General features: G+C 39.5%; 1 protein-coding gene across 2 annotated transcripts in view; it reads left to right on the plus strand.

The window, feature by feature from the left end:
• Positions 1–27,099, plus strand: part of CEP112 (centrosomal protein 112) — a 3,283,222-nt gene that overhangs the window by 847,270 nt on the left and 2,408,853 nt on the right. For both annotated transcript variants that reach the window (XM_044085107.1, XM_044085108.1), the window contains exon 10: positions 11,021–11,120. In XM_044085107.1, the coding sequence (XP_043941042.1) occupies positions 11,021–11,120 (100 nt within the window). The remainder of the gene's footprint in view (positions 1–11,020; positions 11,121–27,099) is intronic.

Genomic DNA, 27,099 nt, shown 5'->3' on the forward strand with positions numbered 1-27,099 from the left:
GTAGTTTTCATTTTTTTGTCCTTCAGCAGGTTCAAAAAGATGTTAGGGGTGGTATATGGGAGGAAATCCTAGAGAGTAGGGAATTGTGGTGGCAGATATACTTGGAAGCAGGAAAAAAGCCTGGATTAAATGATTTCCTAAGCATTGTCTCCCTATTAAAACTGAAAGCAAACAAAATATAAGAACTATACTAGGTTTCATCACTAGGGGGCAATGTTAGCCTGGTTTTAAACATTTAATTATTATAAGTTTAATATATATTACACTATTTCTTAAATATATTTAGAAATTAATATTATATATTGACAAATGAATTGAATGTAGTTTTTATATATTTATTATTTATATTTATTGCAATGTTGTCAGGAGATCATTTAAAAGTTTTTTAAAAAAAGTTTTTAAAGTTTCTTTGTATGGATTAAATGTGGATATTCATTTAATATTCATGAGGGATGAGTAAGGCTGATTTGCACATTCAAATAGTTTTTAAAGTTTTTATTGGATCAAGTTTAATGAGTGTGGATATATAAATGGGTAATTAAACATCAATGGTTGTCTGATGAAGTCCATTTTTATGGATGAAAACGCATGAGAGTGTTGTGTATTTAAACGCGTTAACGTGTATATTTCTGTGTGATATTAAAAGTTTTACAGAAGCATCGAGTGTTCCTTTGGGCTACTGCACTTCGGTGGAGTTTATTGGTCTTTTGAGTGCTGTACACGTTTCCTTTTATATGTTAGCAATTTGATTGGTATCCATATTGATACTGCCTGTGATCATTTCAGTTCCAGGCAAATTTCGGGAGTGGAAAATCCTATCCCATTTTAGATCCACCTTTTTACCAAGTAGTCATACTGTTCATAATGTGACTGTTTATTGATTATAGCGCTATCCCTAACAACATTTCAGCATAATGCAGAAATATACTGTAAGCCTCTTGGCTGAAGTTGCTGGCTCTCACCCCATTGGTGATGGATCTAACATGAGAGGAGAATAAGCATGGAGACTACGACTGCAGCCTGTCAGTTATAGCCCTCCTCACTCACTGTGTGCCAGCACCTTCTTGGTGCGGTTTAGAGAATACTTTCACCTCAAGCTTCTATTGGCAGGGCACTCTCTGTTTTGCTCATCCACCTAACCTTGCAAGATTTCTGAGCCCTGGTTACGACTGGGGCTGCAGAAAAATGTCTGCCACAAGTACTACATCAACCATGCCTTCCCAAGTAAAGGGGGGGGGTAAGACTGCATCATTCCTCCCCCACCCCCATTAGTATTTTTGCTTAAATCCTATTTCTGCAGGTGCCCAGTAGGTATTCATGTGTGACATGTAGTGAGGCTTAGTGCTGGAGTGACACTCACAAGTCTCGCACATACCCTTGCTTCCACAGATCAGGCATTCATCCATACGTCTCAGCTGGAGAAAGCTTGCAATGTATGTACCTCTGTACCTGCACAGTGCCCGTCCTCCCTGAGAGCGTTGAATGGGCAAAGAATGTTTAGTCCTTTCCCTCCTCAAGCAAGCTGCCCAAACTGCTAATCCAGCTATAGTCACCTGGGTCATAGTCAGTGGTTTATTCTTCAATGCTAGCAGAGTCCATCTATGCTGTTAGCATTTGTTATGGAGTTATGGATGAGGTCATTAAATTTTAAGACTTGATTTATTAGCATACTAAAATACCTTATGAACTGAACAACTTTCATTCTATAAAATGCACCAGATTCCCTCAATATCTGGAATGAAAGTTGTTTATTGTAAAACCAACAGTGTTTTCAGATGTTATTCCTACAAAAGGTTGTGCTGCATCCTAGAAACTGATCTCAGAATGTAATGATTTTTTTCATATATTTCTTACATCACTAATTGGCTACACATGTACATGGTTACTGCCATATGTAGTCATAATTAGGTTAACTGACTGTTTTGAAGTAAAACACATTATGTAGTCTGCAGATGTTCTTCGTGTTTCACTGTTGCAGTCATAACTGTAGGGTGCTCCTGCCGGCAGGCAGCCCGAGGTCGGCCAGAATCCCAAAGTCTGGGTCAGTGTCGGCTGTACAAGCTAGTACCCTGGCGTCAGTGCGGCTTTGGTACATAGCCCTCAGCCGACGCCATCTTCTCCAGTCTTTCTTGCTGTGCGGTGGAAAGCAGCTCGCAAGTCGTTGGTTGGCGATTTTCGAACAGCGTATTTTGTTGTTTAATGGGTCGAAGTTCTTACTTCTCTTCTCAAAGCTAAGTACCCGTTGGGAATCTTTTTCTTGTTCCTCCGATGTCAGAAAAAGTTAATAATTGTATAGCGTGTGGGAAACAAATACCTCATAAAGATTTCCACTCTTACTGTCTACCTTGCTTAGGCCTGACCACGATGTTTCTTGTTGTCGGTTCTGTGCCAGGTTCAACTCTCGTACTATCAAGCAAGCCCCGGGACGAATTGGCTAGATTTTGGCGCTTTGAATAGATTCTAAGATATTTATCTCAGGTTGGATTATTCCTCAGTGGTTGGGCTATTACAACTTTACATATCCAGTGTTATCCTATCATCCTTAGGGTATTGACTTCACTATTAAATCCACAAAACAGTTAGCTTCGATCTCCTTTTGGGAGGGTCACTATAAGAGTAAGTCATAACATTTAAGTTTGCCCATCCTCTGTTCCCTTTTTACTAGACATAAACTTCATTAGCGGCCTTCCATTTTCCTGCAAGGAGCAATGTAAGTCTTGTGCAACACTGGTGCATGAGATATTTTCATATAAGCAGTGGGTACTGAGAGTATTTTCAATTCTTCTCACTGCTGTCAGTATCACAGATCCCTCTCTGTCGTCTGAGGACTTTTGTCTGTCAGATGGCTCACTGTACTCTACTGTTGTGTTTTCAAATAGTTTTGTGGAAAAGATCAATAAACTTTGAAGTAAGCTGCAATGTATGTTGTTTTCTACCCAGAATTCTCATAAATACTTTATAGTTTTTGTGATTTTCATGAAAAAGATTAAAGGGATCCAGACAAGAAACAAATGTCAGTTACGCTTTTAAAACAATTTTAAAGAAAATACTAATGAATTCTTGCATTGTGGATATGGATAAAGATTTTTTTATTTTGACACCAGTTGTCATAAAGATTTGATTTATTATTTATTTTTTTTTTGTTTTATTTATAGGTTCATAGGTGTTTACTAGGCTAACTGACCACAAGGGCCTTTTTAAGTGTAGCCGTGCATCCCAAATCTCTGACAAGTTCTAATACCCATCATAAGTGTAAGCAGGGACGGGAGATGAAACATTTACAAGCAGGGGCCTGGATGATGAGCCATTTACAGGTTGCCTGTGTCCATTAGAGACATAGGTGCCAAACCAGGGATGAATTTCCCGCTCCCCATCCATTTGTCCAAGTTGCACTTGAATTGAGTTAGGAGGAACTCTGCTTCACATGGATGGGGAGCCTGTTCATAGACTGGATAGTCTCTGGGATACATACCTGTCTCTCCAGCAGGTCCTGTTTATATCACAGGCAAGGTTTAAGTCTTTAGAATGTGTAATTCTGGTGCTGTTTGTTTTGTGGATATGCAAGAGGTCCATCAGAGTAGGGTCTGACAATGCCCTGTATTCCAGGCATAGATCTTCCCTCAAAAGCCTGTAGGATACAAAATACAGAGATAGGGCCTCAGGTGGTCTGCATAGGCCATTTTACTTGTGCCCTGTATTCTTTTAGTGAAGAACCTCTGCGACATTCCAATTGTTGGATATGCCTGGTTAGGTACATACCAAAAGGGGCATTGTACTCAGTGATAGGTCTGATGAAGGCCTAATACAGTGGAGCAATGACTTCCTTGGACTTAGATGGCATACCTTTGTTTGTAAGTTGCACAACATAGAATTATTTCTTTACTGTTGCAGACACTTGATAGCAAAGGCTAGATGACTGTCTATGTATGTCCATAAGTCCCTGACTATTAGGTCAACTCTAAGGGGTGTGTTGTCAATATGATAGTTACCAAGGGTGGACGACTGCTAAAAGGATTCTATTATGCATTTCTTGGCATTTAGTTTTAGTCCATGGCTCTGAAACCAATTGTTTGTCTGTGTCAGCCCTTCCTGGAGAACATTTGTGTCAGTGTGGGATTCAATGACAACTCCTAATTTTCAATCATCTGCAAATTTAGTCAGCCAGAGACCATTGACATTGGCCTTGACTTCAGCGGCAAATACCAAAAAGGAGTTATCCAAGGACTGATCCCTGAGGGACTCCACTTGTGACTAGCCTCTTTGTAGAGGTAGACTCCCCTATTCTAACTTCCTGGGTCCTGTCTGTGAGCCACTTAGCTATACACTATGTGATATACGGATTTGTACCTAACCTCTTGAGTCTGTCAGCAATGCCCAAATGCCTTGGCCAGGTCAAGGTAGGCAGTGTAAACCATTTTGTCCTCATCCATTGCTTTGGTGACCTTCTCAAAGAAGTCCACCAGGTTGAGTAGGCACGACCTACCCTCCACGAAATCAAACTGGGTTGAGTCCAGTGTCTTGAGGTTTACCATATCACTGTTGATCATTTCCGTGATAATTCTTTCCATGGTTTTACATGTAATACTTGTGAGACTCATGGGTCTGTAATTTCCAGGGTTTGTGGATGGCCCACCTTTGTGCAGAGGGATGCGTGTTGCTGTTATCCATTCACGAGGCACAAAGCCTGTTTACAAGCTACAGTTAAATATCAATTCCAAAGGGTCTGATAGGTCATGTTTCATGCTAATTTAGAAGGTATCCTGGGATATTGTCTGGGCCCACTGATGCAGTTTTCTTTTATAAGACAATGGAGTGAGGAGTGTCTAACAACATATTATGCCCTCTAGAGGCTCCAGCGGACTTGGTGTCATACTCACAAATATGGAAGAATGCTGCATGCCCCCTAATGTCTCCTCCTTCCTGGTGATGTCTGACCATAAAGCTGTCTCCTTCAAAATTAAGATCAATTTAATAATCCCAGTAAAACAAGTAACAGTTAGCACTATTCCAATGTAAATTACCTTTTACTAAGTGATGGATTGTCAAAATTCATTGCCCCTCCTAACCTGAAGAACAAAGCAGCCTATGCTGAATTGTTCTTGGAAACTCTGTACAACCATGTCAATGGCTGCAATAGAGGCTGCTGTACTTACCTGAACTAAGGCCAGAACTAGCCCACCCTGGTGGCATCCCAAATTAAACAAGATATACAACAAAAGGAAAAAAGTTATGGCAAAAATCAGGAAGAGTAATTCCCATAAAGATTAAAACTTTCTCATCATACTGAATAGACAACTAAGTAGGCTAATCAGTTCAAACAAATCCAGCTTTGAGGTTAAGATAGCCTTCCTGGTGAAATGTTATCATAAGATTTTCTTCGCTATGTCAAAACCTCAAGGGCAGCACATAAGCAATGTGCTGAACTGATGGTTAATGGTGCCACATTAACCGAGCCTGGTGATACAGTGAACCTGTTAGCAGATAAATTCAGTTCCAACTTTACCCTGTCTCTTCCCAAACCATCCCCAAGAACTACTGTCAGACATAACTCCTCCAAATATAACTAGGAGTACATACTGGCTACACTCACTAAGGCCAAAACAGAGACTCGATGGTCTCTGATAACATCCCAGGATGCCTTCTGAACATTCTAAAATAGAACTTAACAGGACCCTCTGGAGTCACTATTTAAATATAGTCCTAAAACTAGATTTTTTGCTATGAGAATGGAGGACTGCAACGGTCATCCCTCTTCATAAGAGAGGACCTTTAACAGATCCTAGAAACTGCATTAGTCTGACTTGTCTTATTTGCAAAGCCATGGAAACAATTATCATGGAAATTATCAACAAGGCAATAGTAGAACTCCAGACACTGGATCAATCCCAGCTTGGCTTTGTCAAAGGAAGTTCTTGTTTACTGAACCTAGTAGATTTCTTTGAAAAGGTAACTAAGGCAATGGATGAGGAGAAACTGGTGTAAACTGACAACTTAGATCTGGCCAAAGCATTTGATACAGTACCCTACTTGGGCATTGTCAGCAAACGTACAGAACTAGGCATAAACCCCTTGATAACATGCTGACTAGGCTAGCTGGCTCACTGATAGGACCCAAAAGGTTAGGATTGATGAAGCCACCTCTACAAAGAAACAGGATACCAGTGGAGTCCGTTGGGGTTCTGGGCGCAGTCCCCTTTGGCATCTACTTCTGCAATGTCAAAAACTCTGATTGCAAGCTGGGCACAATCATTGAATGCCTCAAAGATGAAAACACTCTTCATGAAGTTCTAACACAGACACACTTCTGGTGCCAAAGCCATGGCTTAAAACTCAATACCAAGAAATACATTATAGTACCTTTTTAGAAGTTGGCCATTCCGGGTAACTTCATCATCAGTAAAATACCCCTAAAAGTTAATTAACTATTCAGTGATCTGGGAATTCATGTATATAGTAACCTAGCCTTCTACCAGCATGTGTCCAAGGTAGTAAGAAAAATCCTTCTTTGTTGCTCAACTTCTAAGTAAGGCATGGCATCTAGGGCCATAGTGGTCATGTATTACTGCACTCGGCCATCTTCACACCCATCATAGAGTATAATGCCCCTTCAGTGTGTATTTGACCAGACATAGGCAGCAACTGGAACATCCATAAAGTTTCCTAAAGAGTATAGGAAATAAACACAATGTCATCCATTGATCGCCTCAAAGTTCTGTCTCTTTTCTTAGTATCATACAGACTTCTGAGAGGTGATTCTTGCCTGGCAAACAAAGCATTCCTTGACCCTGTTTTGATTAACCTTTTGCACATTCAGAAAACAAACAGCATCAGAACTACTAGATCAAAATACCTAAAGTTTGCTTATAATATAAGTAGGACATTGGAGAGTTTGATGTTTCTCACATAATTCCTATTCTCTGGAACAGGCTCCCTATCCATGTGAAGCAGAGTTCCTCCCTAACCCTGTTTAAGCACAACTTGGACCAATGGATGAGTAATCAGAAATTCACCCCTGCTCTGGCACCTATGTTTCTGATGAACAGAAGCATCACTCCCTACATAAACTAAAATTGTGGCTCACATTTGGATTTTACAGCTAGGCTTATGAGGGCCTAGTAGTTGTTAGCCAAGTATACTCCTATGCACCCATATTATTCCAGAAAGTTCAGTTTACCAAGAGGATGGAAAATCTTCTTGGGGGCAACCAAGAACAGCTTAAAAAGTTTACATCATCCAGTTCCAGTGCTGTTAACAGAGTAAGGTACTTCCTTTCAGATGCCTTTCCAAAACAAGAAATGTGAAGTTGTCATCTAAAGTATCAAAATTCTCCTAACAGGTGTTGTGCCAGTTAACATGTTAGCAATTTGATTGGTATCCATATTGATACTGCCTGTGATCATTTCAGTTCCAGGCAAATTTCGAGAGTGGAAAATCCTATCCCATTTTAGATCCACCTTTTTACCAAGTAGTCATACTGTTCATAATGTGACTGTTTATTGATTATAGCGCTATCCCTAACAACATTTCAGCATAATGCAGAAATATACTGTAAGCCTCTTGGCTGAAGTTGCTGGCTCTCACCCCATTGGTGATGGATCTAACACGAGAGGAGAATAAGCATGGAGACTACCACTGCAGCCTGTCAGTTATAGCCCTCCTCACTCACTGTGTGCCAGCACCTTGCGGGTGCGGTTTAGGGAATGCTTTCACCTCAAGCTTCTATTGGCAGGGCACTCTCTGTTTTGCTCATCCACCTAACCTTGCAAGATTTCTGAGCCCTGGTTACGACTGGGGCTGCAGAAAAATGTCTGCCACAAGTACTACATCAACCATGCCTTCCCAAGTAAAGGGAGGGGGTAAGACTGCATCATTCCTCCCCCACCCCCATTAGTATTTTTGCTTAAATCCTATTTCTGCAGATGCCCAGTAGGTATTCATGTGACGGACATGTAGTGAGGCTTAGTGCTGGAGTGACACTCACAAGTCTCGCACATACCCTTGCTTCCACAGAACAGGCATTCATCCATACGTCTCAGCTGGAGAAAGCTTGCAATGTATGTACCTCTGTACCTGCACAGTGCCCGTCCTCCCTGAGAGCGTTGAATGGGCAAAGAATGTTTAGTCCTTTCCCTCCTCAAGCAAGCTGCCCAAACTGCTAATCGAGCTATAGTCACCTGGGTCATAGTCAGTGGTTTATTCTTCAATGCTAGCAGAGTCCATCTATGCTATTAGCATTTGTTATGGAGTTATGGATGATGTCATTAAATTTTAAGACTTGATTTATTAGCATACTAAAATACCTTATGAACTGAACAACTTTCATTCTATAAAATGCACCAGATTCCCTCAATATCTGGAATGAAAGTTGTTTATTGTAAAACCAACAGTGTTTTCAGATGTTATTCCTACAAAAGGTTGTGCTGCATCCTAGAAACTGATCTCAGAATGTAATGATTTTTTTCATATATTTCTTACATCACTAATTGGCTACACATGTATATGGTTACTGCCATATGTAGTCATAATTAGGTTAACTGACTGTTTTGAAGTTAAACACATTATGTAGTCTGCAGTTTCTATTATAGGTCAATAAATTAATCTGCCAGTGTACTTCCTTTTTGAACAGAGAGAGTCTAATAATATGACATGGTAGGCAAGAGGCCTTTTCTTCTGTCACTACACTCCATATGCAGAAGGAGTAGAAGTTGGAGCCCTTAAGTGCTTGTACTCCAGTGAAGCAAAGTGAGCATGTGATATCACCACAGTCATGTAGCTAGCATTATACCATGTCTGCATAATTACTAGGGAGGATTGTAACAAGTGATATAAGAGTGATGTATCTGGCCTTTAAATGTACTGACGGGTCTGTTCCTCAGTACCATTTTTATTTATTTATTTTTTTTACAGCTAGTTGGTTTGGTGCATTTGGGGAACTCCCTGTTTTCTCTTTTAGAGTTTTGTTAGTATGTTGAAGGTTGCTTAAAATTCAGAACAATGGTGGATGTTGAACTTTCCTAAGATGTTGCTACATGTATCATATAGGAGTTTCATACTTGACTTGAGAATACATTAGTTCATTGAAATGGTTGTTGGAGGAATAGGGGTATATGGAGAAACTTGTTTACTTTTTAATGACCTCTTACGAGATATTCTAAAAGAACCTATTTGCCATATGCCAGGTATTTTGTTTGCGCTTTTTTAGCTTTTAGAAGACCTTTGCTAATCTTTCCACTAGTGCATATAGTGAGCTGTCACCGTCTGTTATTTTATGATTTTTATTGTCAGTTATGTGTCATCAAGTTTATTAAACTCTGTGAGTGGTGTATAGTACTACTTATCAGCCTGTTTCTGGAGACACTTTATTGGAGGAGGTTAGTGTTGTTTGTGTCTCTTGTTTCTGGAGGTCAGGGATTGTCTTCTTTGACCACAGAAGGTTGAGATTCAATAGGCTACACTGGCTTTTTGGTCACTATTTTTCTAGAAGATTACGAATAGTTCAATAATATATGGATTACATGACTACAGGGTTGTTGATTACTGTTCTTTTGAAGATTACAGGAATGTGGCCTTCATATGGTTACATTTTTTTATTGAGTGCAGAGTGAAATCTTGTCCAGGTTATACCACAGTGCATGGTTTTGTCAAAGGTTTGTTGGTTTTACTCTGTGTCATGACATTTATTTATTTAAGTTTGATGACTAGGAAGTCCACTGGGCCAAGAAGAGCCTGTTTTCAGTGGAGGCCTGAGGAGAAAGGCTCCACAATAATTGCAAGTTGCATTTCACATGTTACAAAAGGACATAGTTCATACAGCTATTTAAACATTTACAGACAGGCTCCATGATATTTGCAATTGGCTTGTCACAATGTTACAAAAATGAAAAGACATAATTCAAACAGAAATGTCAACATTTACATAAAGTGAATATTTTTGTTATAAACTTGATTGTAGGTTTAACATTTCAAAATATATAGCTACTAGCCATTAGTAGGTTAGGAAAGTATTATGCATGGAGACGGTAATAGTATATTTGAGACTGGAGAAAATAGTACAATAGATATTAAAGAGAAAATTAGTTTTTAGTAGTGGAGGGATTGTTTTGGGTGGGATGAAGTAATAGCAGAGGTAGTTGGATGAGTCAGTGCAAGGCGGAATGAGGGGGGAGGGGTTTATGTTGGAGCGTGGCAAGGGCATTCCCATTTGGAAGAAAGATGAGAGAGTAGCTGAGATTTGAAATTTGTATGGTTAGGTGGGTTGCGTAGGTGTGCGGGGAGAGACTTCCACTGTTTAGCTAAGGAGTGGGACAGCAGTAGATGGCCAGGAGGTTGTGCAGGTTTGTGGACCTGAAGGAGATTTTGATTTCTGGATCTGAGTGAGTGGTTGGGAATGTAAGGTTTTAAGGAAGTAGCGAGAGCTGGGCAGTTGTCAGGTTTAAAGATGAGCTTGTGGGCAATGGTAGGTAACTGAGTAAGTTGGGTAGTTCAAGCCAGTTGAGGGTGAAGAGGGAGTGGCAGTGGTGGGATGAGTTTTTTGAATTGGTTGCAAATTTGGAGATCTTGTGGTGGCAGGATTTAAGTTTGGACCAAAGGCCAAGATGGAGATTGGTGAAAAGAGGGGCACCATACATAAGGGAGAGGAGCAGGAAGGTGGATGCAAGAGTTTGATGGGTAGAGGGGCTTAGAAAGCAGTTGCGCCTGTAGAGGAGACCTAACCTTTGGCGGATTTTCTTGATTGTGGAGTGGATGTGGGTGCCAAATTTTAGTTCTTCATCAATAATGATGCCAAGAATGACATTTAGATATCTTTCCTTCACATAGAACTAGAAGGCCTTAGGTGGTCTTATACAACAGCAGTACATATTTTTTATTACAAAACACAAAACTCTTTGTAAGAAGTGAAGCATATTTGTATGTTTCTAAGAAGTACAGTGTTAACAAAAAGTACTTTGCTGTGCATGTTAGCAACCATGTTTTCAATATACTTCCTTTGTGGATGAAATTTATGGTAATCTTTTGGCAGATTCTGGACCGAAAAAATAATGAAATTGAGGACCTGAAAATATTATATAGAGGCAAACAAACTGAATCTGAAGAAATGGTGAAGAATCTCGAGAAAAAAGGTGAAGTCCCTTTGTATGCATAGAAAGTTTATAAATATCACCTGTTGGCGAATTATACTACAAAATGCAGCTTTAAATTTTATTTCAGTTATGTTCTAACATATGTGTTGTATTTGCATAATTCTTGCATATATAGTTTTATCACTTAATGGATGCAGAAAAAACATGCTTGTCTAAAATGTATTCTTTATATGTATTGTTTTACACAGGTGGTCATGCAAGTTTTCCAGCATTCCTTCAAATGCAGGTTTTATTAATGGTAAAGAATGGATTTGTACTCCCAGTTTCATATTGTTAAACATAATACACATTGTTCCATTATGCAGTTCTGTATCATCTTGCTATCAGTTCCATGCACCAAAAGAAAAATAATGCTTATGTTACTCTTCTCTATTACCATGCGCTTACTGCAGCAGTGTAAGCGACTTGTACAGGTGTCCTGTAATAAAGTTAGCTTTACACCCTTTGTTTAGTAAACACAACATTTTTTTTAAAAAAGTGGCATAGCTGCACATGCATTAACAGAAAAGAAAGCAAGAGATAACCACATTCTCATTACTATTTTGATGCAGTGTACATAAATTATATCTTTTTAACAATTTTCATTCATTCCATTATTACATAAATTGCTAAATTATTGACTTCCCTTACATTTCACTCTTCCTCTTGAACATTATTCTACATGTATTGACCCCACAAAGTCCATTTGCTTATAAGCAGTTTACTCTTACTTTTCTAAAGATCCCACCTCCATTTGTTTGTCTCCTTTACAATAATACTTAAGGTTGGGTTAGAATTTGGTTTCCATTTTCTAGTAATTGTTTTTTTGGCAACCAAAAGTAGTGAGAATAGTAAAGCCTTACTATGTCTAGACAATTCAGATCCTCTTTCCCAGCTTAAAAAGAATAGAATCATTTGCTACTCCAACATTTTTACCTTAACTTAAATCAATTGTAGTACTCTGTAGGGAATTTTCAAAATCTGCTGACTCACTACAATCCCAAAAATCATGTTCTGAATTACTTCTGTTCTTCCCATCACACATCTGGCATTTGCTGTCTACCTGAGGAAAATAAAATCTCTGAAATTTGATTGGTGTATAAAAATGCCTGTGTAAACACTTCCATGCATGAATCCTAAATCTTCTGGGCTTTTTTTGCATAATTGGGAGCCATACAGATGTTCTACTATTGTTCTTTTGAAATTTACCTTTCAAGTCTCTCCTCCCAATCTTTCTAACCATTTCTAATTGATTCTTAGAGTTATCATACAGTATTTTTATACCCTACTAATTATCCATTTTTTAACAGCAAATTTTGTTTTAGACTCAACTGAAAACTTAAGCACAGATGTTCTTTCATGTAGCACTCCCATATAACTTTGCTTATACTCTGTTATCAATCCCTGGTAAGAAAGGCAGTCTTTAACTTGCATTCTAAACTTTTGCTTGGTCTCATCTCATTCTTTTACCTTTCTCCTCCCTAGTTATTTGCTCTCAGTACCTTGGTGCCTCTGCTAATTTTCTCTCATAGGTTCATAGATGTTTACTAGGCTAACGACCACAAGGGCCTTTTTAAGCCTAGCCATGCATCCTAACTCTCTGATGGATTCTGATACCCTTGATAAATGTAAGCATGGGCCTGGGAGATGAAACATTTACAGGTTACCTGTTTGCATCAGAGACATAGGTGCCAAACCCGTGATGAATTTCATATGCAGTGTTATCATCAAGATGGAAGAGGTTTTGAATTTACCCAGGTCATCACTAGTTTTAGTGGATTAATTTTAGCATAACCTCTGAATGCGGTATTGGAAGATGTTTCTGGCTTCAAGCTTAAAGTGAAACTGTCTGATCTGTGGTCTGTTTTGACCACTGAGGAAGTTGTAATTGGTGAAGAGCAAAGCTGTCCCATACTAGTAAGGACCAACACCAGGATTTTATAATCCCTGATTGTGTACTGATGAATGAGTCCAGAAAGTTTGTGTACTGATGAATGAGTCCAGAAGGTTTGTAAATGATGAAGTCCAGAAATTTCTGAGCATACATGTTTGAGGATGTCTGTCAGTTTATGGAGGTATAGTAGAAATCCCCTAGGAGAATGGTGTTAGGCTTCATATATTGTGACTCTAAACTGATTAGGTAAGAGGTATAGGCTGAGGAAGACATGAAGTGAGTCCTGTAGTAAGTTATGATATGATGAGGGGTTTTGTTAATAGTACGTTGTACATGGAGGAGTTCCATGTTGTTATCTTGTCTAATGAGTCTGGAAGTGAAATGATTTTTTAATAATATGGACGCACTGCCATCTTTGGTGTCTTCATCTAATGGGGTGGGACTGAATGGGTGTTAGGCATTGAAACCCTGTGCTAATGGGTTTGATTTTGAACAAGGTCTCACTGCATATATTGATGTTTTCCAGGATAACACATGCTTGTAGGGAGTGCAACTTTTTATTTTGGTTCTTAGTGTAGCATAATACCTTTATGTTATCTAGATACAGTTTTATTACACTGAAAGCTTTAGAAAACTGACATTGCCTAAAAAAGGCACTATGGGGAGAGCAAGAATTTAGCCAACATATGAGTGACTTGGGGGGGGGTTAGATGTTGGTAACTTCTTAGAAAAGCAGTTTGGACAGTTTACCTTCTCCTTCCATGCTGACATAAATTGTACTCCCTTACAATGATACCATACCTAAGCCAGTTGTTGAAGCCCATAAACTTTTGTTCATATTGTGGCATCATTCTTGGTGATGGTAGAATGCTGCCCAAGGCTAGTTTCATACCTGCCTCAGACACACATTCTGAGAATTCCATCATGTGTGTCTTCATATAGTCCAGGGAGATGTGCCTCAAGTCTTTTAAACACACATGCACTATGATTGTGTCATATGTGTACTTGTGGTACAAAGCATTCCATGCATGTGTAATGTAGTGAATTCTGGCTGCTGATGGGCAAGTGACCATGACTCTCTCCTTGCACAACCTGGTGAGTGGTGCATCAGTGTATTTCACTACAGAGTCACCTATGACTGTGATATTAGAACATGTGGAGGTTTGCCTAATGGCATGAGTCTTAGATATTTGGTTCATGCTTGGTTCTACCTGTATTGTGTGTTTGTGAGGTTGCTGTGGGTACTTATTTCTTAGGTTGCATTTAAGGGACCTTTGTGTTCATGTAAGTTACTTTTAAGAGCTTTAGCACATGTAGGTCTATGTGCTTGGTCTAAGCTGTGTGTGATTGGTTTAGTGTGGTGGTGCAATGTACTGACAGCATGCATGTTTTGTTGTGGCTTTGTGTGACAGCTTTGCCTCTAATAACATTATATAATTACATCTCTCACACTGTGTTATTTTGTTTAAGTACTACATGGCTATCAATAAAGATGAGACAATTGCTACATTGTCTCATGATGCCCATTTCAACCAAGCTGGCTACAGAGATGTTTGGAAAGAGCAAATTCATGGTTCCAGCTGTTAACTAATGTGAGCTGAAGGGAGGAGTAGTGTTTTAAGGTTTGAAGTTGACTGTTGGAAATCCTACCTGTCTGGCAGTGGTGATAGTGCTGGTCTGAGTACAGCTGCACACAGCTAGGAATCAAAGCTCCTTTTCTTCTGTCACCAGAAACAAAAGAACAGTGCAAATCCCAAGCTGCTTCCTGACACACAGTATTAACCTAGATGTTTATCAGTTAAATTTGCCTACTATTGTCTTTTCTTAGTAGATACCCTGGATAGAGACTACAGCAGTTGGATGCAACAGAAAGATAAGAAGCACAAAGGCCCTGAAGAGGTTCTTAACAAAACTTCCACCAGACCTCTCACTGAAGTCCATTACACACTGCCACATCGGAGACCTGCAATAACCAACATCCCTCTGCTCCATCCTTCAACAGGGGTAAAGCAGTAGTGTTATTCCCAATCTGTCTCCTAAGAAGTGTTTTTCATGCTTTCCAAATGATTAGTAATCTCTAGGAAGGCTGGGAAATAATGGCCCTCTGCTCCTTCCTTCACCAGGGGCAAAGCAGTAGAGTTAATACCAATCTGGCTCCTAAGAAGCATTTTTCATGCTTTCCAGTGATTGGTAATCTCTAGGATGGCTGGGAAATACTGGCCCTCTGCTTCTTCATTCACCGGGGGCAACGCAGTAGAGTTAATACCAATCTGGCTCCTAAGAAGCATTTTTCATGCTTTCCAATGATTGGTTATCTCTAGGAAGGCTAGGAAATAATGGCCCTCTGCTTCTTCCTTCACCAGGAGCAAACCGGTAGCATTAATCCCAATCTGGCTCCTAAGCAGCATTTTTCTTGCTTTCCAATGATTGTTCATCTCTAGCATGGCTGGGAAATAATGGTCTTCTGCTCCTTCCCTCACCAGGTGCAAAGCAGTAGCATTAATCTCAATTTGGCTGCTAAGAAACATTTTTCATGCTTTCCAGTGATTGGTAATCTCTAGGAAGGCTGGGAAATGATGGCCCTCTGCTGCTTCTCTCATCAGGAGCAAACCAAGGCAGTAATTCCAAGCTGATTCCAGAGAAGCATTTTTCCATCTCACCAGCCATTGGTAGCCTAGTCCGAGATGTTACAGATTTTAAAAGTAACGTGGAAAAAAAGAATGAATAGCCTGAAATGTGCAGTGTATACTAAATGAGAGGAATGGTAATCAGGACTGTTCTTTGATCAGCTGGTGCCCTAGGCAAAAGGTCTCCACAGTGTGCCCCCCCAACACCACCCTTTGCTCCCATCCTGGTCTACCTACACCATCCAGATTACTGGAGAACCGCCCCTACTAGAATGGTGCCCTAGGCAGCTGCCTAGTTGGCCTATGCCTAAGGCCATCTGAAACAGAAGATAACTCTAGGGGAGGGCCTTCCCACTTTTCTCATAGTGTCCAGTAACATGTACAAATGAGATGAGACAGGAAGGAGCATCCAAGCCAAACTTACAATAAGAGTGGGCAGCTCAAAAGGCACCAAGTTTAAAAGCACAATAGGGATTGGACAGGTCAGGGGGAAATCAAATGTAGTCAGACAGCAGTGACAGTCGCACAACACTTCAGGTAAATCCTTGTAGCTAAATAAGAAATCCTGTTTCTGAGCTCCTCCTACTAATTAGCTAAATTGGATTCCTTTTCAATCAGTGAATGGAAAACAAATTGTTTTCTGTCTCTAGTCAAGTACTTTTTAAACTCCAAGAAGATAAAACTTAGAGGTAAAATAAAAATTAAAATGATAATGAAAGTACCAAACCTTTATTTTTTACAAATACCAGTAGACTGCTGTAAAAGTACCAAAACAACTTTTGGTAATGAGTTTTCTCTTTTCTCCACAGTTGTGCAATCTCTAAGTATATATAAGTCTGGTGGTGGAGTTGCTCCTCCCTTGCCCCCTGCGCACACACACACACACATGTATATATATATATATATATATATATATATATATATATATATATATGTGTGTGTATGATTGCAAGTATGTTAAGCTTGTCCTCCCAAACTTTGCTCCTGAGGTGAATTTCTTGACATCTGTGTCTAGAACACATAATGTCTTGATTATGATTGGTGACTTAGTTATAATCTTTGAATTAGGCTCCATGATTGTCAAGTTATTCGGTCCTGAATTCTTCCCATTCTTTGTCAGCTTTCTTTTGTTGTGTACCTTTAGTTATCAGCTCAGACCCCTCCATTCTAACTTCACATCTGTATATACACCCAGAACCAGACTGCACTGCACTGAACACAGATTTTTATTCTTAGGTCCACACATCTGAGATTTCCTTCCAAACTCTCAAAATAACCCATTTCTTGTAACTCATATAGTGTCAAACTTAATTCTAATTCAGGCATACACCTTATTAGGTTGGGTTGGGGATGGTATTACAGTTAAGGTGTTAATCTCACATATGCAAGGTATAGGGTTTAATTTTGACCTTTAAAAAGAAAATTAGCTATGCTTAAAATGGTAGCTAGCCTAGTACTTATCTGTGAAAAGCCTTTAATAAGAAAAGATGCAGAACTTACAGTGTAATTTGAAAGCTCATCCACCCCCTCTCATGTGCATTTGAGTTTGTACCACTATTCTTAAGCCATGCAGGACTACTTACCGTCTCTCAAGACTGTATATAATATATATGTAGGATTGGTGTTGTTCATCTCCTAATACTTAATTGATGTTGTGTAGTCATTTATGTGACAACTAATCAGATTATTGGTGCCAAATATTTCCTGTATATGTTTATATTTCTTTGATATGTTTGATCTTTTTTCCACATCCTGAACAGCTGTATTTTTTTAAACAAGAAACATCTTTATTAAATTATCATGTATGACATAGGCAATGTTACATTTGTATAAATGAAAATAAACCATAATGACACAATCTCAGTTGCAAACATTGTGTATTCCAAATTGTGTTTATACAAGTGTAGCTGCAAACATTATACATCACTTTTAATATATCCAGTCATTGTTAGTCAAACATTACATAGCTCATTCAACTCCTGCCCTTTTTTAAATCTTGTTCCTGCTCTGCATGTATCGATCCCACATTTCCCATTTTTTTCATAGGTTCATAGATTAGTACTAAGCTAACTGCCCATGCAAGCCATTTTCAGCCTAGCCAATTATCTCTTGTGAGACTCAAACCCTGCATCTTGTGTTTGTAAGGCAAACACCTTAACCATTAGGCCACCCTCCCATCCCTTCCTATGTAATTTGCTCCTACCCTTTTCTGAAGTCTCAGTTCCAGTTGTTTTATCTCTTTTACTATCTTTGCTACTTCTAGTAAAGTTGGTTTAGACTTTGATTTCCATTTTCTAGTAATTGCTTTTTTGGCAGCCATCATAATTAGACTCAGCAAGGTCTTACTATGTCTAGGCAATGCCAATTCTGTATCATAGCTCAAAATAATCATTTCCCTAGTTACTTTAATATGCTCACCCAGCATCTCCAACAGAGCAGCCTACAGGGAATCTCTAAAGTCTGCCAACTCATTATACTTCCAGAAAATTTGCTCCCAGTTACCTCTTTTTTCCCCATCACACCTCCAGCATTTACTGTGTACCTAAGAAAGAAATATTTGGAGTCTGCTTGGGGTATAAAAAATACCTATGTAAACACTTTCAGGTAAAGATCCTAAGTCTTCTAGATTTTGTTGAATATTTGGGAGAAATACATATATCCCCCATTGTTTCTTTGTGAATTGCTTATCCAGTACGTCTTCCCAATCCTTCCTAACATGCGCTGATTGATTTTTATAGTTATCATGCAGTATTTTATAGCTGTACTAATTATTCCTTTCTTAACAGCAACTTCTGTTCAAGATTCTATAAAAAAAACTATATCAGTGATGGTCTTTCATTTAGGACTCACCTATTTCTTTCTCTCTGCCTTTACTCTGATATCAATCCATGATATGGAAGGCAATTTCTAGCCTGCAGTCCAAATAAGTTCTTGGCATCTTCCCATTTTGTTACTTTTCCCTCTCTAGTTATTTGCTCCCAATACCTTGGTTCATTTGCCAGTTTTCTCCAATATACCCCCTGCTTATTGTCTGCATCCCTAATTGCAGTCATCCCTATTGGCAGAATCTCCTTTCTCCATTCCTGTGTTGGCTTAGTTTTTAGAAGACCTTCTGCTACTTTATGAATATAATATTCTGTACGATTATTGTTGTTTTCCTTAAAGTCTGCATCCAAAATTCCAGTCTCTCCCTGCTACTTGAGCTTTCCCCGTTTCGTCATAGGTTCATAGGTTCATACTAGGCTACTGCCCTAGGGCATTTATAAGCCTAGCCAGAATGTGTTTGGCTTTCGCCACCCATTTTAAATTTATTTTGCTATGCCCTTTTTCGAGGTTAGTATACTGTGCCTCTGTCTAACAGTGACACAGAAGTGATACCCGGGGTAAACCTATGATCTCCCATCCACTCATCAAAATTCCTGTTGAAGAGAATCAATGAGGGACTCTGCCTAACCTGGACTGGGATTTTATTCCAGAGTGAAGGGAGCCTCTGGGTTATGAATCTGTCCCTCCAGCATGTCCTATTTATTTCAGTGCTGAGGTTCAAGTCTCTCGAGCGCGTAGCTCGATGGAATTTGGATTTTCTGAGGTGCAGCATGTCCATTAATTCCGGGTTGGGCATGGCTTTATACGTCAGGCACAGATCGCCTCTGAACAGGCGGTATGCCACTGAGTAGAGTTGGAGGTTCTTTAACCGGGCAGCATATGGCATCTGTTTGAGCCCTTTGATCCTCTTGGTGAGGCACTTTTGGGGTCTTTCCAGTTGCTGCAGGTGTCTGGTAAGGTACATCCCAAAAGGGGCATTGTACTCAATTATGGGCCTGATGAGGGATGAGTAAAGAGGCACGATGACCTCCCCTGATCTAGATGTGAATCCCTTCATGATTAGGTGGGCTATATAAAATATTTTTCTAACCACTTTGGCCACGTGGTTGTCAAATGAGAGATTGCTATCAACTTGGGTCCCCAGGTCCCTAATTACTTCTTCTGTACTTAATGGATTACCACCTATGTGGTAATTTGTGGGCACTTTGTTTTGCCAAAGGGATGACTATACACTTTTGGCATTTAGCTTGAGGCCATGACTCTGGCACCAGTTGTCTGTTTCTATGAGGCCCTTTTGGAGGATGCTTGTGTCAACTGGAGAGTCGATTATGGCGCCCAGTTTGCAGTCATCTGCGAACTTGGTCAGCCACAGTCCTTCCGTGTTGGCCTGTACCTCCGAGAAATATATACCGAACAAGAGAGGTCCCAGGACTGAGCCTTGTGGGACACCACTTGTAACTGGTTTGGAGTCTGACATGGCTCCAGCAATTCTAACCATGTGGGTTCTGTCCTTGAGCTAGTTTGCAATCCATCTAGTGACATAGGGGTTTATATTTAAGCTGGTGAGCTTATCTATAATGCTCGAGTGGGGTATTGTATCGAAGGCTTTTGCGAGGTCCAGGTAGGCTGTGTGGACCACCTTTCCCTTGTCAATGGCCTTGGTGACTGTTTCAAAGAAATCAACCAGGTTTAAGATGCAGGATCTGCCCTTAACAAAGCCGAACTGGGTAGGATCCAGTGTCTGTAGGTCCCCAATATCTTTATTTATGAGGTCCATGATGATCCTTTCCATAGCTTTGCAGACCAAGCTAGTCAGGCTTATGGGGTGATAGTTTCCAGGATCCGTTGAGGCACCACCTTTATGGAGAGGGACCACTGTTGCTGTACGCCACTCTTTGGGTACATATCCTGTAGTAAGGCTGAGATTGAACAGTAGTTTTATGTTTGGGTTTAGCTCCTCTTGGAGTTCATGTAGGACGCAGCCCGGGACACTGTCTGGTCCCATTGATGCTGTGTTTTTTTGCTTTGGAGAGGGCGGCTCTTACCTGAGCATCTGAGATGTCAGGGGGGCAGCACTCTGCTGGGATAGATATTTGCCCTTTTGGTGGGGAGGGGGAGAAGTTTGCGCTGAACCTGTCAGCTAGGATGTTGGCAATGTCTGTGGGTTTGATGTATTTTTTGTCATTTTGGACTAATTCTGAGCATATCTGGGAATTAAAACCCAGGTTCCTAACATAACTAAAGAAAGCCTTGTGATTATCCTTAGTGTCCTGTGCAATTTTTCTCTCGAAGCTGGCCTTAGACAATTTTATGAGTGCCCGTAGTTTTTTGATAAGACTGATCAGTGATGCCTTCCCTTTTTGGGATTTTGCTCTATCATTTAGTAGTTTCCTCCTTCTATTGTATAGTTTGTTTATGGTTGGGGTCCTCCAGACAGGACGTCTGCCTTTGGAGGATTGGGTCTTGGTTTTATTTGGGATCGCATGATCCATGCATTCCTGAAGGTGTTCATAGAATGCGTTTATAAAGGATTCTGCGGTCTGGGCCGTATTTTCCACAGGCCCGGGGGCTTTGAAGGATTCCACCTCAGTTTTGAGGAGTGTGAAATTTGCTTTAGAGAAGTTTTTCACTGTGGTTTTTTGGGCAGGGGGTGGGGTCAGGATGTGAATATCCAGTGAGATTAGTTTATGGTCTGATCTTACCAGTGAGGGATACATTTCTGGTCTGGAGCATAGAGTCCCCATGTTGGTGATGATCAGGTCCAGTATGTTTTCCCCTCTTGTGGGAGTGGTAACAAGTTGTTCCATAGCATTTGAGTTTATAATTCTAGGAACCTTTGGGATAGGGTGTTGAAGTTTGAGTAATGCTCCCAGTCTATGTTTGGGTAGTTGAAGTCGCCCAATATAATGGTGTTTGGAGAGACCTTCATATTTTCCTGTGTTCTCAGGAAAGTCGAGTGGGGTTCCTGGGTTTGGGAGGGTGGTCTGTAGCAGGCTATAAACTGGAAGGCAGTTTTACCCACTGTTAGTTGCACATGGATAGTCTCTGATGCTTCGTGCTTTGCCACCAACCTGGAGGTATGGATGTCTTTGATGAATATCGATACTCCCCCTCCTTTTGTGGTTCGGTCCAAGTTTTGGGGCCGAAAAGCATGGTATGAGGTATAACCTGGTAGTGCTGGGGTGCTCCCAGGAGCCCTGAACCAGGTTTCTGTTACTGCTCAGATATCGATGTTCTCCATGCTAAGGAGAGTTTCGAGTGCATGCATCTTGAGGTTTAGACTTCTGGCGTTGAGTAGCATTACTCTTAGTTTCTTATCCCTTGTGATACCTATGGAGGTGGGTTTGTCTTTTGAGCCTTGCCTAAAAAAGGCACTATGGGGGTAGCAAGAGCCTTTGCCAATATCTGAAAGCCCAGGGGTGACAGGTGCAAGTGTCCCTAGCGAAGCATCATGGCTTGTCGAGCATATCATCCCAAGCTGACAGGCATTGGATCCCCTTTGAATGACACCAGTACTTAAGCCAGTTGTTGAAATTGATCATCTTGTCTTCATATTGTGGCATCATTCTTGGTGAGGGTATGATGCTACTCAAGGTCAGGGTCATACCGGCCTGGGCTACATGCTCAGAGAGCTCCTCTATGTCTCTTTTCATGTAGTCCAGGGAGGTACGTCTCAGGTCATTCACACCAGCATGGACAATGACTGAGTCATATTTGTACTTGCCTTGGAGTGACCTGAGTGCTTGTGTTATGTGGCGGATCCTAGCGCCCGACAGGCTGCTCATCATGACCCTCTCCTTGTTCAGCCTCGTGAGCGGGACGTCAGTGTGCCTGACGATAGAGTCACCTATTACAAGTGTATCAGGTGTGTTGTTTAGTCTTAAGGGCTGTGACTGTTCGGCACACTGGCTTTGTGAGATATGTGTTTCACGTGTTTTGTTTTGGTGTAGCAGTTGCATGCATCATCTCTTTCCACTTTAAATTATAGTTTTTTTTTTTTGCTTGTGCTATGTATAGCACCCTTAACTGTGTTGCCTTCTTCCCCTTCTAGATAAAATCCTTCAGCCCTTTATTAATTGCTATCCACAACCTTTCCTCTGGTTGATAAAAATATGCCTGACCCGTATATAAAACTAAAGGGACTAAAAACATTTCAACTACTTATATCTTACTGTCGATATCCATGTAACAGAGCTTGCATTTTCTCAGTTTTTGTTTTATCTTTTGTTTAGTCACTTCCCACATCCACATATGCGTAGCACTACAATGTCCCTTTCTGGTTTTATCAGGTGTAAAATAATGACATCTGCAAATAGAACCAGCTTTTCTTGACTACCATACCAATTATATTCTTGAATTTCTGAGTCCCATATTTTCTTTGCCAGTGGTTCTAAATATAGTGCAAATTTGTAAAGGGAAGAGAGAACACCCCTGCCTGCTTCCTCTGCTCAAGCAGAGATCTAGGCTATCTGCCCAAGGGCATTTATAAGCCTATAGCATAGTATTATGGCTTTTTCACACCCCTTTAGTTATATCTGTGTCAGTTGTGTGTTTTCTACAGTTTGTAGTTTTTGCAGTCATCTGCAAACATAACTTCATAACCCTCCTGTGTTTTGCTTGTACAGTAGAAAGTAGATGCCAAACAAAGTGGACCAGGACTGAGCCCTGTGGGACACCACTTGTGACAGGCTTGACAAAGCCAAACTGAGTTGGATCCAAAGTCTGCAAGTTCCCTATGTCTTTATTTATGAGTTCCATTATGATTATCAGAGTAGACCCCACCCACATTAATTTTTGCCCCTGATCCTCCATATATCATCCTTCCTAATAAACCTTATAATTTTATCAGGGAATGAAAATGCTTCCATTGCTCTGGTCATAAAATTGAAGCTTACTCTTGTCAGATGGTTTCTCTGCATCAAGACCCAACAACAATAGTTGTATTTTCTTACATTATACTTCCCTCTGGATCATCACTGTTCTGTTTATGTTGTCAAATGTTTGCTTCCCCTCTAAGAAACCACATTGATCCATAGCTGTCAATTTTGGCATCACTTTGGTCATTCTTTTAGCCATTATATACACAAACACTATAATCATGGTTTAGTATGGAAATAGGTCTGTATGAAGCTGGATTTGATGGATCTTTACCCTCTTTAGGTATTACAGTTACTACCACTTTCTTCTAGGATATTGGTATCTCCTCCTCTTAAAATACTGTTAAACAAAACTTTCCACATCTTTTATCAGTTTTTCTCCTCCTAGTTTCCAAAGTTCCACAGGAATGCTATCTATTCTTGTAGACTTTCCTGTAGATTGATCATACATCACCATTTTTTATCTCATCTACTCCTATTCTAACTGTTAGTAATTGAGCTTCTTCTCCCTCTAGCCTTGGCATATTTAATTCCACCATAAACATGTCCATTTGTACCTTTTCTTGATTTCCATATTTCTTTGCTTTATACAGACTGTCATAGAACGCCCAAAATATTTCTAATAATTCTAAAGGATTAATTGTTATTTTCCTTGTTATAGGCTCACTAAGCTTGGTGACAGCCCTTTCTACTTCTATTGCCTGAGTCAATGGGCTAAACGTTTTTGTGCTCTAGAGTTATTATCAGAATGCAATTGCTTAACAGCTAATCTTAATAAGCTAATAATAACTAATAAGCTAAGCTTAATCTTTCTACACCCAGACATATTATCGATGTAGTCCCTTATTTTCTGTTTAGCATTCTGTAGTTGCTCCTCCTCTTGTTCTGTAAAATTCACCCTGTTTTGCAATACTTTAATATATGCCAGTCCTTCTAAATAATTCTTGCTACTTCTTAACTATATCTCTTTTTCTTTTATTTCTACCTTATTTATAAATTCCACATCAGTTTTATCCCACTCCCTAGCTATGTTTTCAGAAGAAGGTTCTATCTTCTGTGATAAGTCCTGAATAATTTCCACTACCCCTTCCTTAAATTCCCCTCTTTTCAACAGATAGGTGGGATGTGCCAATGTCTCATTATTATTTCTTTATCCTGTGTTTTTTTGTTGGTTATTATTGGTGCATTATCTGAAATATTTATTGGTTGAGTATCAAGACCTTCAATTAAATGCAAATGTTCCTGTAAAATGTAAATTCTGTCTAGCCTAGCTCAGATTTTGTATCTTGGGGAAATTCCTTCTACTAAATTCACATCTTCCATGCCAAATATTTTCATACATTTCTTTAAAAATCTACCCTCCTTTGTTAAATTTTCCTTTCTGGACCACCCAGACACATCTTCACTGTTGCAAATCAAATTTCAGTCCTGACCTGTAAGCAATACTCCTTGCTGAAAACTGATTATCTGTCCCAGAATTTTCTTTACCTCCATTATAGCAGTTTTCGGTGGAATATAAATGCATGCCAGTGTAATCCTCCTCCCTTGCCAATATCCCCTTAGTACTACACATCTACCATTGTTGTCTTTTTTCCCTCTTCTATTACTATTGAAGCTGCTTTTGCAAATAACATAAGTAATCCTCTATTCCTTTGCCCCAAGTATTCTGCTGATTAACCACCCTGAAAACCTTTCTTGATAAAATTCCCATGTTTATTTCTTTCCAAGTGTGTCTCCTGCAGCATAGCTATTTGCACTCTACATGTTTAATATAGTTCACTACTCTTTCTTTTTTGTATTTATCTGTGACACCATTAACATTTAAAAGACATTAAAAAAGAATCATATTCTTGATGGATTATTATTCCCATCTTTTATGTATAACAGCTTTTTTTATAAAATGTCTAGTTCCGGCTTTTGTGTTGCATACCTGCACTCTTTGACAGGTTAATCTTTTATGCAGTTGTTTGTCGTTATCTCCATTTGAGTCTATGTCACATCTTGCAGAACCTTTTGTTTTATTGAAAACCCTCAAATAAAAATACACACACATACCCAATACCCCCTGAAACCTACAAACTTAATTATTAACACAAAAACTGTGTACACTTTCAAATACTGAAGTTTTATCCTCCCATTAAGAACAAAAGTTCCAGACTGACAGCCCAGCCACACACACACACACACACAGACTCGAGTTAAACAGAAAGAAAGTTTATTCATGCTAAGATGCATAGTAGACCCTGTGCTTCTATTAAGTGCTATCTGGTTTTGTCTTATCTTTGTAGCTCTCCCAGCTCGGAAAATGCTTGAATACTTTCAGAAAACATTTTCTCCATGTCATTTCTGTTTATCAGATTGTCTGCTACTGACATGAGAATCAGAAAAAAGACCTTATAATATTCAATATTCTTTTTCATTTGCTTGCTGTTAAAACTTGTTACTATATACAGATAATGGCCTTAACCCAGTCATTCCCCTATGCAAGAATGAGAAAAAACACACTCATTTTCTTTTTTTTTTTTTTTTTTGACATGTTCTTTTAACCAGATCCTATCTTTTTCACATTGTAGTGCCTACATTTCTCAAACCTGAACAGGGAGAAAAATAAAAGAAGGGGGAAAGAAACAAAAATAATAATCAGAAACACCTATTTACATTATTATCCCCATGACACCTAACTGAAACAAACTTTATAATGTGAAGGAAAGCATGCATCACTTAAATAATACTAAGTACATTTAGCTCTCTACCTGTTCTTCCCCTCTCCTGAGTATGTTTCTGAACATTAATGACATGGAGTAGGGCATATGCTTTAGCGTCCCCTACAAGTTTAATAAAGTCCATACAAGTCCACTATTTCCAGATTCTCTTGTTCTGTCCTGTTTCTCAAATATAATTATGGCTTTGTTATCCTACATTTGTCAGTTTACTGATTTCAGTCTCCAGACAATAATGACACAAAGTAGGGCATATGCTTTAGAGTCCCCTACAAGTTTAATAAAGTCCAAGAAAGTCCAGTATTTCCAGATTTTCTTGTTCTATTCCTGTTCATCTCCATCTTCTAAATCATTGATTCTTCTAGTATATACCTGTGCTTTTTTCCCCTCTCTGAAGCATTTTCCATTGAAACACTGGGAAAGGTTTCATAAGCATAGTCTTTCTGTGGTCTTTATTACCAGAACAAGAAGAAGCAACATCTCCTTAAGTTTCTCAGCTCACTTTTTGTTGGACAAACTTTTGTATTTCTTCCTTGGCATGCACTTCTTCAATAATGGTTTTGTTCCTCCAGGGAAAAATATTTTAAAGATAGCCAGGTACAGCAGTTTGAATCTCATGCCTGCTTCTCAGCATTCCCTATATAATGGCTGCTGGCAATATTGCATTTTTACTGTTAGATGTCTAGGTTATTTTCCTATAGCCAGGTTTGGAGCTTGCACTCAATGTGCCTTTTCAGTTAATAATTCCTGTTGTAGAATACCAGCCCAGTTGCTTATTTGTGCTTTCATGAAGTTAATACAGTCTGTTCCTTCCAGCTTTTCAGGTACAGCAGAGAATCTCAGGTTATCTGCATACTTTGTCCTCTCTCTTATTTTTGAAACATCTCTTCTTTTGCAGTCTCATATTCAGTCAGCCTTTTGTTCATCCTCTGAGTTTTGCAATTTTATCACATCATCTATCTCTTTAAAGCTTCCTCCATTTCTTCCAGCCTTTTATTGTTTGAGTTGATATACTGCATCAGTGTTTTATTTATT

This window comes from Protopterus annectens, chromosome 10.part0, assembly GCF_019279795.1.
Source record: "Protopterus annectens isolate FY-2018-M chromosome 10.part0, PAN1.0, whole genome shotgun sequence".
NCBI classification, from domain to species: Eukaryota; Metazoa; Chordata; order Ceratodontiformes; family Protopteridae; genus Protopterus; species Protopterus annectens.